General features: G+C 39.2%; 1 protein-coding gene across 1 annotated transcript in view; it reads right to left on the bottom strand.

Annotated features, from left to right (window-relative positions):
* STK32A (serine/threonine kinase 32A) overlaps positions 1 to 15,585 on the bottom strand; it is a 118,258-nt gene that overhangs the window by 76,275 nt on the left and 26,398 nt on the right. Inside the window, exons 3-4 of the mRNA XM_029217961.1 lie at positions 8,454 to 8,509; positions 7,240 to 7,391 (exon numbers count right to left, since the gene is read on the bottom strand). Coding sequence (XP_029073794.1) covers positions 7,240 to 7,391; positions 8,454 to 8,509 — 208 coding nt within the window. The remainder of the gene's footprint in view (positions 1 to 7,239; positions 7,392 to 8,453; positions 8,510 to 15,585) is intronic.

The following is a 15,585-nucleotide window of genomic DNA, read 5'->3' as shown; positions in this document are numbered from 1 at the left end:
CTGATCAAGCCACTCCCTTCCACCTTTTGTCCAGCCATTTGGAGTTGGCTCATATCAAGGTCACCACATCTATCCCTTCCCAAGTCAGTGGGCAGTTGTCTCCTTATTCTTGACTTCTCTGCAGCACTTGAAATGGTTTACATGCCTTCTTTTCTGAAACACTTTCCTTTCTTGATTCTAGGATTCTCTCCTGATTTACCCCTAGCTTGTTGGCTAGGTTCCTGGGAGTACCTTCTTTGTCTAGTTCCCTGAGTCTTCCTCCTCTGTCAGAACTACTGTATTAAATGCTCTAGGTCTTGAGTCCTCAGCCCTTTTCTTTTATGTCATCTCTCTCCAAAGGTGCTTCCTTCAAGTCTCTGATTTAAATAGCACCTATAAGCCAATGATTCCCATATTCATGTTTTGTGGGACTTCTCCTTTGACTCTGGATTTCTCTTCTGAGCACCAGACTCAATGCCTATTCAACAGCATGACTAAGATGCAGCTCAAAGTTAACAGAGAGTTCTTGTTAATTAAAGAGAGTTCTTGATTTTGACAATGAATCTGCTCCTCTTCAGTGACTGACACAATTATTCACCAAGTTTTTCCGGCCAACAATCTAGGAGTCATTATTTGTTTCACTCTTTCTTCTAGCGAAGGGGTAAGCATGTTTCTGAGCAAGGCCAGTTGGATTCCCTCCCAGGACTTTGAACGTTGAGTCCGTGATGCAAGGTTAGAAAATTGGCTGGAGCTGATTCATCCCAGCTGAGATACCCTGCAGGCAGGCAGCCCGGAGAAGCTGAAAAAGGTAAGGAAGTAAGTCCTCCCCGCTAGGGCCTTCAGAAGGAACACAGCCCTGTGGTAGCTTGGTTTTAGCTCAGGAAGACTGATTTTGCACTTCTGTCCATTACTTCCTGCTATCTAGAGTCCCAGAACTGCCTTTGTCCCTCACCCTCCTGAGACCTACTTCTTCAAGCTTTACTTCTGATACTATGTAAGCTACCACATATTCTTCCAATGAATTTCTAAGGAATCCTTTGTAATATTGAGGAATAAATGAATAAGTCTGCATTATAAAGATCCAGTTCCTTGGCCATTAGCCCAACAGTCAGTCAGTCAACAACTATATGGAACAAGTACTATGTATTGGCCACACAATAACACTGTTGTCTGCCAAGTTCTTCTTCAGGGACTGCTTCCTTCTTCCCCAACTATCCAGGTTCATCAGGGACAACTTCTTCCTATGACAACACTGGATAATTCAGGATAATCGCCCCTTCTCAAGATCCTTAATTTAATCGCATCTCTTCCTAAGTTAACAAAGCTGACACTGGTTAAAGTAGTAAGGAGAGAGTTTAGTCCGTAATATCCTACTACAATAGAAAGAGTCCACATGTATATGTATAACTGATTCACTTTGCTATAAAGCAGAAACTAACACACCATTGTAAAGCAATTATACTCTAATAAAGCTGTAAAAAACAAAAAAGAAAGAGTCCAGTTGTGAACTGAACTCAACTTTGATTTGTTGAATAGGGAATAGAGAGGGTGGTGAGCAGGGGCTCAGAAGAGCCAGCAAAGTGAAAACTTACAAAAACTGGGAAGGTGGGGTTGGTCCGCGTGAATCCCACCTGGTTTGTTAACTGACGCCGTATATGGAAATTGGGCTCCTCCCCTTCCGCAGTGGCTGGGAGACAGGGGCCCTGTCTTCAGGTGTTCATGGAGCAAACAGTAAATTTTTCTCCAGCCTTGAGTTTTCTCAGGCAAGCACTATAAGTGGGCTAGGGTCATCCTAGGATGAGGCCTTGAGCTGTTAAAAAGGATGTTAGTGTTTTGTTCAAGTCTTTATTGGGTAGGGTTGAGGCCTAGCTGAGAAGAGGGCCCAGTGGAGAGTGGCTAGAGCTTGGGCAAGAATTATCATCACCAGGTGGGCCCAATGCAATCACAGAAGTCCTTAAAAGATGGAAGAGGAAGGCAGAAGGTCAGAGAGAGGTTTGAAGATGCAAGAAGGAGCCATGAACCGAGGCATGCAGGCAGCCCGGAGAAGCTGGCAAAGGTAAGGAAGTCCTCCCCCCTAGAGCCTTCAGAAGGAACATAGCCCTGTGATAGCTTGGTTTTAGCTCAGGAAGACTGATTTTGCACTTCTGACCTCCAGAATTGTAATATAATACATCTGTGTTTTAAAAAATTTTTCCATATCATTTTAATGAGGGGAAATTATAGCGAAATGCACAGATATTAAGTATAAAATGTAATGAATTTTTACAAATATATACTCTCCTGTGAGCAACGCCACAATAAAGATAATGGAATCTTTCAATTACTCCCAAAGTTTTCCACATGCAACCTTCTAGTTAATCTCTACATTCCATAGGTAATCATTGTTCTGATTAGTTTTGCCTGTGAAGTTTCAGTGCAAATAACCATGCAGGGCAAAAGGAAAATAATGTTTTCATTATATTACGAAAATAGCTTTAACCTCAGCTACTTCAATTCCTGTTGTTTTAAACCACTAAGTTGGTGGTAATTTGTTGTTGTTGTTTTGTGTGTGCGGTAATTTGTTAAAGCAGCAATAGGAAACTATTACAACAGTTATTTTGAGTGACGATATATGGGTATTTGTTATTTTCATTAGAACACTCTGTAGTTCCTTATTTTATATCAAGACATTTATTTTAGATTCAAAGAAATTGTTTGAGTTAAAATTTTAGAACAAAAGACTTTCTAATGCCCAAGCCAGCTCAAGTTCAGGTGCATCTGTCCACCTAAGAATCTTTAGAATCGTCTCTGGCTATGGGGGCAGAGGGGTCATGTCATTTCTGGGAGGGGCCTCAGTGTTGTTTGTTTAAAGCCATCATTTATTAAATATCTACTGTGTTTGAGATGCTTTATATACATGTTCTTATTCGTATCAGTACCTTCTGCTATGGCTATTGCTCTTATGCCTGATTATAGATGAGGAAACCAAGAAAAACACATAATGTAACTTGCTTCATTTACACAGTTAGCAAGTGGCGAAACAGGGATTCAAACTCGGGTCCCTCTGACCTCAGAGCCTACAAAGAATCTGGAATGGGCATGATTATATGGGGCTGTTTGTGAGTGTGCAAGAGGTGGCAGAGGTATGATGGGCAAAGAGCAAAAAACCAGGAGCCAGAAGACTAGTCTCACTGCTAATTCACTTCGTTTGTTCATTCATTCATTCAACATATATTTATTGAGCCCTTTCTGTGAGCTGGGCACTATTGTAGGAGCTGGAGAGTGAGGCAGTAAACAAAAGATACTAACATATCTGCGTCATGGAGTTTGTATTCTGGTGGGGTATGGAGAAAGATCAACAAAATAAATTGCATTTCTGTACGTATTTTGTAACAGAGTCTCACAAGACATCTGTGGGGGAGGGTAGAGGATAGCAGGAAGAGCAAGGTCTTTGAAATCAGGATTCCTGGGTTTGGGTCCTGGCTGTGTGACTCTGGGGAAATGGTGTAACCTCTCTGAGCCTCAGTTTCTTCAGGTGTAAAATGGGAAGAATAATCCCCATCCACGTAGGTTGTTGGGATGAATACATGAGAACATATATGTAAAACCCAAAGTAATAGAAGCTATTATGGTTGATGCTGGGACTCTGAAGGCTACCCTGAGTTCTCAAAGGTCTCTGATTGCGTGAAGAGGTGCTGGCACTCTGAGTCACAGATGATTGAGGTTGCTTCCAGGGAACTCATTTATGTGACTGTGTTGAGCTATCTCACTGGGCTCCCTTTTCGCACTCCCGGTACCCATGGTCCTTTTCATTTAACACAGACAATCGCATCTCCTCATTTCCTGAAATCACACGAGGACCCTTGGGGTTCACGGGACGGGAGGAACGGGAGACAAGGGTGAGGAGAGCTTGGAGCCCTGAGTGGCTGTGCGCAGCTGCAGGCTTAATCTCAGTGAACAAAAGACACCTGGGGATCGGCTGTGCTGGGCAGGACTCAGGCGATTGTTTTGCGGGCTGTGGGTTGCCAGGACTTTGTTTAGAGGCCCTCAGGGAGGGGCTCGCAGGGAGATTGTTATTTGCTTTTCTTGGATGTCAGCCCTGTCCGGCAGCCTTCACTTTATAACACGGCCTTTATCTGATAACTGTGTCCTGAGTCGAGCCAGGTCTGGAGAGGTCTGGAGAGGCTGAATTTTAATTCAGAAGTTTCTTCCACCCTTAACACTGATGCTCCCAGACTAGTGACCTTCCTTCCCTGAAAACCCTCAAAACATACCACCCACACCCCTCTTTCTACTTAGTTCCTTCATGCACTCCTCATAGTTGATATATTCACGCGCTATTTGTGCTCAGTACTGCGTCCCCACGATACGGGCCTCTGTTACAATTAGGGTCCCCAGGTTGAGCAAATAAAAATACAACATGCCCACAAATTAGAAATTCACATAATGAGTAATTTTTACTTAAAATATGTCCTGTGTGATCCTTGGGACATATACTAGAAGTTATTGGTTATTTATCTGAAATTCAAATCTAATTATGCGTCCTGTATTTTATCTGGCAACCCTGATTATAAATCGTGATGCTCCGGAAATATATACATGAATGAAGGAATGAATGCCATCATGCGCAATCAGATGCAGACATTTTACTGGAAAGTCCACACTGTTAGGAGTGGTTTCAAGGTGATAGGATTATTGGAGAATTTTCAGTTCTCTATGTGATTTTCTGTTTTTCAACTTGCAATGAGCAGAAAAGTTTTCAAAGATCACATGTGTCTGTGTTTATACCAATATAGTCATAAACCAACTTCTTAACATTAGTGTAAAACCTGCTTGAAAGAGAAACAATTTGTGTTTTCCTTCATCCTGAAAACCAGAATTTTCTGAACACATCCCCAGAGGACATTTTGAGCATCCCTGAGAAGATTATTATTAAAAGCAATATTGGCAGGCCAACACAACATATCAGCAAAAGAGAGTACATGAATGGGTACAGAAGTACATGAGTGTCTAAAAAATGTTGCTATTATTTTGTTGATCATACAGTGCTTCTTAAGAAAATCGGCTCCTGAAGTTTTGGGGATATAAAGCTCAGTCTAGTTAAACCCAGGATAGAAAAATCTAGATTCAATTGTACATAATACACAGGGAATCTTTTCTTTGATTTGCAGAATGCAGGTGGAAGACAAAACAAACATAAGCTCTTACAGGGAATGAGTTGAAGACTCTTCCCCCCTTCCTTCACCACACAAAGCTTGCCAGGATGCCTTGGGACCAAGCACCCTTCAGATTTGTCTTTTGGAGTTCCACACTGGCCACCAGTGATGGGCACTTGAGAATGCTATGCCTTAATGGAGCAAGGAAATTAAGAGCTACCGTTTGTAAGATGTTTACTATGTGCTGGGCACCGGGCAGAGCACTTGATCATACTTCACTCATAGAAACAACCCAAATTACACACATTAAGCGTATCTTATAACAATGGGACTTAAAAATGATAAAGTAAATTACTCACAGCCACATCTCCTGAAGCACTCAAGGTGCTTAATAGTTGTGGAAAGATCACTTATATTTACTATGCTGTACTGAGTAAGGCAGAAAGCATTTATTAGAAGGAGAAAAGATGCTGAAATCTGAAGACTTTTATCTCAAGGTTTGAAAGACAAAGAGGTTTCTGCTGTACCTTTGGGAATGTCCCTTATCAGTTTCCAGTTCTGAATGTGGTATTAGAATCATGGGGGTGGAGCTGTCTCTTCTCTCTCTTCTATCATGTTAATGGTGCCCAGGATTCTACTGTAAGATTCAGTGTCAGAAGTGAGAAGAAGGGTAGAATAGGATATATGTCCTGTTATTGCCAAGTCAGGATGCACAGACAAGAGAATGATGTCTGGAGTGAAACCAAGTGAGCAAGTAGCAAAATTATACTCTTTGGCCAGCTTAAAGTCTCACAACACTCATGTTATTTAAAAAAAAAAAAAAAAAAGGGAATAGAATGAAATCAATGTGGCCTACTCAGGGATGACAGACAAGCATGAGAGGGCAAAATGGTAAATGTGCCCTTACAAAGGTTTCCTGGTCTTAAAAGAAGAAAATTAGTTGGTTGAACTTTTGAAGGAGGACAGTGCGAGTTTGAACAAAGGGAGGATCATCATTGTGAAGAGAGGGGAAAAAAAGGCAATTTGATGATTGCTAAGGACAGGGAAGAAAGAGCTGCATCCAACTCTTTACATGGCAGCATTGTGAATAGGCCATTGTAAAATACTGATTAAATACACCAAGGCTGGGCCAGAATGAGCTTCCCCATGTCTGAAGAGTGCATAAACTCTAACAGACCTATTTCCAAGTCACACAGAACCATCTTCTTTTCAACTGTGGCATAGAGTCTTCAAGCAAATTGTGTATTAAGTGAACTGTATAAATTAAAGATGGAGGGAGACAGGTTTTATGCACTGATTCCTCTAGAGAATCTCCCTAAACACACAGTGACATTTCGATGATTTTTCCATTAGTATTCTCTGAATAGAGATCTTTTTTTTTTTTTCCCCTTTGCTAGTAAGTAAGAACTGCTTGGTATACATATTTAAATAACAGTCATACTGAATTAGCTTTAAGAACTGGCTCTTAACATAATGGATGCATTAAAATGTAGAGCAAAATGAGCCAGCCACATAAAGACCTCCATGGGTAAGAAGAGAGCAGGAAGTAGTAGATAATGCAAGCGTCTCCGCTGTCTTCTAAGGCTTGGATTATGATAATGGCTTTGAGAGCAGATCAGTCATTTAATGTCTAGCTACTGACATAAATTAGCTCCGGTTGTGTTAAAGTCTATTTGGTGAGAAAGGCAGCACCCGTCCTTTTCCAACTCACAGGTATATATGTGGCTGCTTAAGAAGTATGCTGCAAGGAAAAAAGGTTGACTGCCAATCACTTTAAGAAGAAAGTGTTTTGTACAAGTCCTAACAGTCAACCTCATCTCTGCCAGTGATGCCGTAATTTGCACTCCAAGTCCCTGCCCCACGAGTAAGGGGGAAAAAGACCTAATGAGTGAGAAGACATCTGAACTCATTCCTTGCCAGCCTATTGAATGACAATGCTTTAAAAAAAATACTGACCTCAAGGACAAGGGGAAAAGTCAAAGAAGCCAAGGTGAACGAAAGTCCCGAGGAAGATCCCAATGAGGGTTTTGCCAATGCACACATAGAAATCAGGATGTGTTTATGTAAGAGGATGTGGGGGTGAAGGTAGGAGTGTCCCATTCAGAGGTCCAAGAAAACCACTTACCACAAATTAACCAGGAAAGGATGCTCCAGCCCCTGCATGATCTGGAGCTCCTTGAAGACATTCCTCACTTCATTGCGCTCCACACACTTTTGTTTGTTCATGTACTTCATCGCATACATCTTCTTGGTATCATTCTTCTGTACGATGCAGACCTAATGGTGCCAACCAGAGTGAGAAAGTGATTAGGGAGATGATGGATCATGGGAATGAGACCGAACGAGACCTTTTATCACAGCATGGAGGCCCCATCACTTGCAAATTCTCTGATGTTAAAGTTGCCACTTAGCTCTGATTTCAGAGTAAAAAATTTCACTTTCTTCCCCTGTACCAAGTCAATTTCTAAATCTCTGCCTTCTCAAATAAGTTTGCCTGTTTTTGCTTTTGGGGATTTTTGCATTTTGGGGAAAATAGCTGCCTCCGTGTCAGGAATCTTCCAATAACTAACAGCATCCTTATTCTGCTTTTTAGTGACCAAAATAGGCATGACTAAACTGTCAAGATGAACAATATTGTGTGAGAATTTCTGTTGACAGCCATAGGTGATACAACCAAAAAGGACTTGAAGCGTGGGGATAAACACGAAGCGTGATGTGCGTGTTTGTGAAACTCTTTCAGAGGTTCATATAACGCCTGATAAAGTCGACAGCAGATGACTCTAAAATGCAAGTTCACTATGAAATGTGAGGTATTCTGTTAAAGTATGTTTCCACAAGACACAACAGTAATCAGGATATGAATCTAGAACATTCTTACAAAGAATTGGACTGAATGTGTATGAATTTTATGGTAGGATTTTTGTGGTAGGTTTTTAAAAATAAAACTGTGGTACAATTGGGGCAAACAGAAATCAGGTGGCTTCTTTCCCACATGAGAAGATTTAATTCTTATACTGACAAGACAGCTGTTACTGAATGTACTGGTACAACTTGCAAATGATTATGAAATCTTACTCTCCCCATTAGTGTAGAGAAAGCCTCCAACTCTAGTGAGTAAACTGATTTGACTTTGAGATAATTCTGAGATCATACATGTTCATTATGCAGCTGCCTGTCTCATACTTTGCTCAAACTGTGGTAATAATTTTATAAAAACCCATTATGAAAACATCTCTGAATTATCATTTACTGTGGTCCCAGTAACTAATCTGAACCTTCTTGGGCTCTTTGTTCTCTGAGCTACATACCCCATTATTGGTTAATCATTTTGGTTCTCACCTTCCCAAAACTGCCTTTTCCAATGGCTCTTAAAATTTCAAAGTGGTCAAAGTTGACTGTAAAACAAACAAAAAGAACATCATGAGTGATTCAGGTGCTCTTTTAGTAGCTAATGAATAATATATAAAGATTGAACTAAACCTAAGTACTTTATTTAAAACAACATTCCTTAACATGACCATTCATTCATCCAATAGACATTTCTTTAACACTTAATCACATTGCTTAGTACTGGGGGATATAGTAGTAATAGAGTAGAAATAAAATCTCTACTTTTATGGAGACTGTAGTCTAGTGAAGCCTCCCCAGAGAGACTCTTACGGATTAAATAGTCACAAAATGAGTGGACAATTAAAACTCTTGGTGAACGTTAAGAAAGAGAGAAGTTGTTGGGCTCTAAGTGGATATAACAGAGGGTTTCACATAGGTGGCCAGAGACCTGGTCCTCTGTGCATACAATTCTACTAAGGGTTGGCACTTTAAAAATCTTCTCCTTGTCTGTTTTCTCACTAAAACCGCTCTTTAGTGTATCCAAATGATCTCAATTTTCCCAAGTAAGAAACTATTACACATGTAAGTTTACAGAATGAGTTGATCCCCAAGGCACAGATATCTAAGAGAAGAGGATGATTATGAGTATAAAAGTCTATTTTATACACTTCATTTGAAGTTGAGATGATCTTTTCCATCTGACATTTCCACTCCTAAACTTTAAATGGAATGTAATCTATAAAAATATTGAATCACTATGCTGTACACCTGAAACTAATACATTTTAAGTCAACTATACATCAATTTAAAAAAAATAACATGTTCACTCCTTCCTAGGAGCAGTAGATGTTTAGTGTATAGATAGCATGGTCTCTTGGGTCAATGCTCAAGAAATGCTTGGTGAAGAGAAGAACAAAGCCTAGATTCTCCCAGACAGGTGACATTCTTTGGTTCCTTTCCTTGATGATCTGCAGAAAATGTCCCACTTTCTTTCCTGGTTTTTGAAATAAGGGTTTAGATGAGTAAAATTCCAAATGAGGGATTTTAAGAATTTAATCAGAAAAGATTGCAAAGTACAAGAAGGTGCCATTCTTCTCTTTAAAAGACATAATTTGTCGATTTCAAAAAAAAATAATCAGATTAGCTCCTTCTGAAGGAAAGAGAGATGAGTAATGGGACCTCTCATCTTCCAAGCTTTCTCAAGGTGAAAACATTTTTATAATGTGACTTAATCATCACTTCTTTTAAACTCCCAACCCACTTTATTTAAAAAAAAAAAACCAAAACGTTTAATCATGTGAGGCAGCATGTCTATTACAAATAATCCTGGATTTGGCCTGTAAACAATGATGTAATTCTGGTAAATGACAGATTCTTTTTTTTAATTTTATTGAAGTATAGTTGATTTACAATGTTATGTTAATTTCTCCTGTAAAGTAAAGTGATTCAGTTATACATATATGTATATTCTTTTTCATATTCTTTTCCATTATGGTTTATCACAGGACATTGAATACAGTTCCCTGTGATCTACAGTAGGACCTTGTTGTTTACCCATCCTGTATATAATAGTTTGTATCTGCTAATCCCAAACTCCCAGTCCTTCCCTCCCCCACTCACCCCTTCCCCTTGGCAACCACAAGTCTGTTCTCTAGAACTGAGTCTTTTCTGTCTCGTAGATAAGTTCATTTGTACCATTTTTTTAGATTCCACCTATAAGTGATATCATATGATATTTGTCTTTCTCTGTCTGGCTTACTTCACTTAGTATGATAATCTCTAGGTCCATCCATGTTGCTGCAATGGCATTATTTCATTCTTTTTTATGTCTGAGTAATATTCCATTGTATATATACCACGTCTTCTTTATCCATTCCTCTGTTGATGGACATCTAGGGTGCTTCCAAGTCTTGGCTATTGTAAATAATGTGGCTATGAACGTAGGGGTGCACATATCTTTTTGAATTATAGTTTTGTCTGGCTATATACCCAGGACTGGGATTGCTGGATCATATGGCAACTCTATTTTTAGTTTTTTGAGGAACCCCCATACTGTTCTCCATAGTGGCTGCACCAATTTACATTCCCACCAACAGTGTAAGAGGGTTCCCTTTTCTCCACACCCTATCCAACATTTGTAATGATGTCCTTTCTGCCTGGTGTGAGGTGGTACCTCACTGCAGATTTGATTTGCATTTCTCTAATAATTAGTGATGTTCAGCATCTTTTCATGTGCCTATTCGCCATCTGTATTTCTTTGGAGAAATGTCTATGTAGGTTTTCTGCCCATTTTTCGATTGGGTTGTTTGGGGTTTTTTTTGTTAAGTTGTATGAGCTGTTTGTATATTTTGGAAATTAAGCCCTTGTCTGTCACATCATTTGCAAATATTTTCTCCCAGTCCATAGGTTGTCTTTTTGTTTATGGTTTCCTTTGCTGTGCAAAGGCTTATAAATTTTATTAGGTCCCATTTGTTTATTTTTGCTTTTATTTCTATTGCTTTGGGAGACTGACCTAAGAAAACATTGGTACAATTTATGTCAGAGAATGTTTTGCCTATGTTCTATTCTAGGAGTTTTATGGTGTCATATCTTATATTTAAGTCTTTAAGCCTAGATGACAGATTCTGAGTCTCCATTTCCTCATCTGTAAAAATGGGACTGACCCTGCTAGATAAAGAAATACTTTTTATCCAGAAAAATGCTAATAAAACAGTTTACTTACTTAAGTCATTCACTTGACTATGTTGTCTTCCCAAACTCCTTGAGTCCTGAGTTTCTTTCATTCACTAGATCATAAACTCTATGAGGGCAGAGATTATACGTTGCTTTGTTCACCTGTATTTTCCTGGCAACTCAGAAAATTCCTGGCTTGGGGTAGTTGAAGGCATCTCTTTGCACTTCCCATAGAACCTGGTACAGTGATTTACACATAAATCTCACATAAATCTGGTTCTCAACAAATAAAGTAAGATGTAAAGATACAGAAGAGCCCCCAAACAGTTGCTTCTTGTAAACCAGAGCAGTGTGAGAATGTGGGTCTTCTAGGGAAGTGTTTTGTAAACTGAGTCAAGACCCATTAATAAATTATGAAATAAATTTAGTTGTAATAAAGAACATTAAAAAATTTAATGGAATGGAATAGATAATAAAATATCAGAAATGTCTCAAATGTAGTTAGAGTAGTATTGACTCTGAAACTTTTGTTTCAGTTTACATCTGTGTGTAGATAGACGTGTACTGTATCATGAGAATTCTTTTAGTCTATATTTTACTATGAGTTGTGGTCAAAATAACTTGAAAAACACTTTTGTAAGTTTTTTCTTAAGTTTCAAACTGAAATAACCAATGCAATGATTTCCTCACACTCATCACATGAGGCTGAGTTATGCATTATGTACTATGGAAGTGTTAAATAACCAAGATTTATTTCATTTTTAGCAAATCCAATAACTCACAGTGGTTTCTTCACTAGCAGCCTAGCCTACAATGCTGTGATGATGTTTTGAATCTCCAAGTATATAGCAGGTACCTAGAAAGCAGGACGTTCCATTGCGATATCAATCCATTTCACGAACCGTGTCTCTTTATTAAGCCATTTTAAGCTTTAATGAAAATGATAAAGGATTAGATGCCAGGTTGCTGATAAATTTCTACTAGCAGAACTGCCTTAATTCATGTCAGGTTAGGTCCCAGAAAAGTGGCAACCTTAAGGTTTTAGAGATACTACATCTTATTTATGCCTTTGTTTCTAGTCAGTCAAAGAAAGATCCAACTCCAGTCCAATGCCATAGTGCCTAAGGTCACTTCCCTGTATAATAATACATCCTGGAGAGAAAGCCGATGACACGCTGAAAGTGACTGAAAAATAAGCTCTTATTCCATCCTTACGGTCCCTTCTTAAATGTCCAACAACAGCAACACTAGTTTGGAGGAAGGCTGATTGAAAAGGCAACCAAACCTCATCAATTCAGACAAAATGAGAGAGAGAGATGAAGTCAGAACTGTGGATTCTTTTGTCAACAGAAAACCAATTATAGGCATATAGGATTTGCCTAAGGGGAGCATGCAATAGCCCACCCACTGTGTGCTTAAACTTTTGATCACCCCGTGCACCCCGTGCAGTATTAACCAGCAGATTACATATGGCCCACAGCCAAGATGGGCCTGCTGCCTGTATTTGTGTCTCCTGTAAGCTAAGATTGGTTTTACATTTTTAAAGGATTTAGAAAAAAACAATAAAGAATATGCAATAGAGACCATATGAAAATCGATGCCATAATATTTACTAGCTGGCCCTTTACAAAAAATTTACCAGCCCCTGAGATTAAGAGCACAGTCTGTGGAGACAGACTACCTGAGTTCAAATTCCAGCTCCTACAATGAATACTTGTGTAATCCTGGCCATTTCTTTTTTTTTTTTTTCCTGTCAATTTATTTCCATGCTCTGTATCTTCATTGACAAAATAGGGATCAAAATAATATATACATCATAGGGTTTATAGCAAAATGAAATGAGTTAACATATGTAAAGTACTTAGAATATGAACTGGAACAAACTACTTTTACTAGTACTACTACTACTGCTTAGGGAATAGGCTAATTCAGAGCTCCCAGCAAATACCATGGTACGCTGCTATCATGACACCTGGATATTAGCAGGCAACACGGAAGTAAAAGGCAGCTCTCAGTGTCATTTCTACACATCTGGGCTTTGCAATCTGTGGTGTGGTGGCCTTGCAGCAGTGTTTTCTTCAATCTCTGAAGCAAAGTTAACCTTTGTTGTGGCTTCTTCTTGTGTCTTGTCCTTGTATCATGTTCTAAAACTTTCCTTCTGGTTCCTGGAGAAGCTCTGGTGCCAAGAAGATAAAAAGGGTCTCCTGGAGACCCTGTTAGACCCTGGGTCTTTGTGGGGTTTTGAAGGTCATGGTTGAGTGTAGGGAGAGACAGAATCTGGTTCTCACTTACACTGATAGGGCTGGGCCAGGGAATGTGGCCTGCGGGGAAACAAACAGGCAACAGCAGCTCAACCTCCGGCACCTTCCTCTGTGCCTCAGTCTTGCTTTCACACAGGTCTTCTCACCTCAGTCTTAGCAACCATCATGTCAGTACGTACAGTATTCTTAAGGCTGCCTGGAGATACATCAGGTTAATAGACAAAGCTGAACAGATCCTAACGTTATGAGATCCCACGGAATATTTTTATTTATTTTTAAAACCAAGTATCTTAAAAGGACTTATTTTAGAGTTTTTCTTTTGGATAGGTGCACATTCTCCACTAATCAACCAGACACAGAAATTCTATAGGCATTAGAGGTCTGTTTATGTATGTTTCCTTTGTACGCCTCATTGTATTCTCTCAGTAACCTTACGGCTTTTACAGATGGGCGTGTTCAGCCTCAGAGAGATTAAATAATTGGCCATGATTATAACTAGTATTGTGACTCACTCATCTTGGGGTTAGGTTCGTAAGTCAGAAAGTAAGGCAAAACCTGTTCAGTCAAAACTACACATGTAAATCCTCGGAGAAGGTACCCCATTTGAAGACCAAGACAGTCTGTCAAAGTCCAATTCAGTTTTGTTTTCCTTGTGTGAGCACCCAAGGAATTGCATTTAGGGGCTATTGTATGAAAAACAAATGTTTAAGCACTGAAGTCACACTCAGCTCTTTGGTAGGCTTGAATTTATAAGTCACATGGACAGTAAGACCAACTGAGGGGACAGCAGTTGACTGTTGTCACAAAGCCACACCCAACACTTGAGTGGAGGAGTGGATAGAATAAATCCACCTTCATGTAAATTCATATACACCTTTCTAATCCTGCACCCACATTTTTAATCTCTATAGGTGTCCACCCATTCCAGAGGTAGAATCAGGAGAAGCAAGGTGGAACTTCTTTGTCTATCCTTCTAGAATCACAAGTCAGGCTTTCCCAAGTCTTTCCCTCAACGGAAGCGTACTGATGGTGGGATTCAGGCCTGATGCTCTTTATTTCCTTTGTTCTACTTCTCTTACCATCTCCCCAGTCTAAACATTGTGGTCAATAAACAGTGTTGAAGGAAAGAAAGGGGAAACACTTTTTAGACTTTGTTATACCACCCTGACACTTGGAATTTGGGAGAAGAGCATTCTAGAAAGTAAAGCAGAAAATCCATTCTTTTTTCTACTTTTGAGGTAAAAATATTTGGAAAATATTTTAATTTTTCTTTAAAAATATTTCAGCCTTCCTATGTATGGAAACATGAACATACGTGAGATTACTGAGAACCGCACTCCTTGATATTTCTGTAAACCTTTCTATTGATGAAAGAACAAGGACACCAGTGGTGGGACCCTAGATAAGTTACTCCATCTTTTCAAATCATAAGGTCCCCATCTGTAGAACAGAGCTAATTAAACTTGACTCGCCAGTGGTTTTGAAGATGACATGCTATAAACCAGAAGTATAATGTCTGGCCCACTCCACTGAAAGCTAAAAGTTACAAATGATAAAAAAAAGTACAATTATTCAGAGAAGATTAAGTCTTCTTCCCATTGCAAAATTTTAGTTCTATTCCTAGAAGGCAACCACTATTAATCATTTCTTCTGTATCCTTTAAGAGATTTTTTCCTGCGTATTATATGTATTCCCTTTTGACAGCAATAGCAAGGTACTAGCATTCCTGTAGGAACAGAGATTATAAGCCCTTTCTACATAATTATACTGTTTCTGTCCTTTCATACCATTACATATAGCTCTATATCTAATTATTTAAAATAGCTCCTTTATACTTCATTGCATAAATATACCATCAAATATTTAGCCTGTTGATGGACTTTCAAAGATGATTTAATTATCTGCTATTTCCTACAATACTACCATAAACATCCTTGATCAGCTTATGTACATGTGTTGTAGGCTAACTTTATAAAAGTAGAACTACTAGGACAAAGATTATGTGGATTTTCCAATTTAATGGATATTGTCAACAGCCCTCCAAAGATGTTGCACCCAATCTCCTTCCAGCAACGTGTAAGAGTGACATTTTGTCCACCACCCTGCCAACACTATCACATCAACTGTCCTTTATCTGACAAGTGAAAAAAAAATTGAATTATTTACTTTATACAGTTGACTCTTGAACAATGTAGGGGGTTAGGGGT

Source organism: Monodon monoceros, unplaced genomic scaffold (genome assembly GCF_005190385.1).
Source record: "Monodon monoceros isolate NGI ecotype Baffin Bay Population unplaced genomic scaffold, NGI_Narwhal_1 Super_Scaffold_12, whole genome shotgun sequence".
Lineage (NCBI taxonomy): Eukaryota > Metazoa > Chordata > Mammalia > Artiodactyla > Monodontidae > Monodon > Monodon monoceros.
The sequence above is the reverse complement of the archived record's forward strand: the minus strand, read 5'-3'. Positions and strand labels throughout refer to the sequence as shown.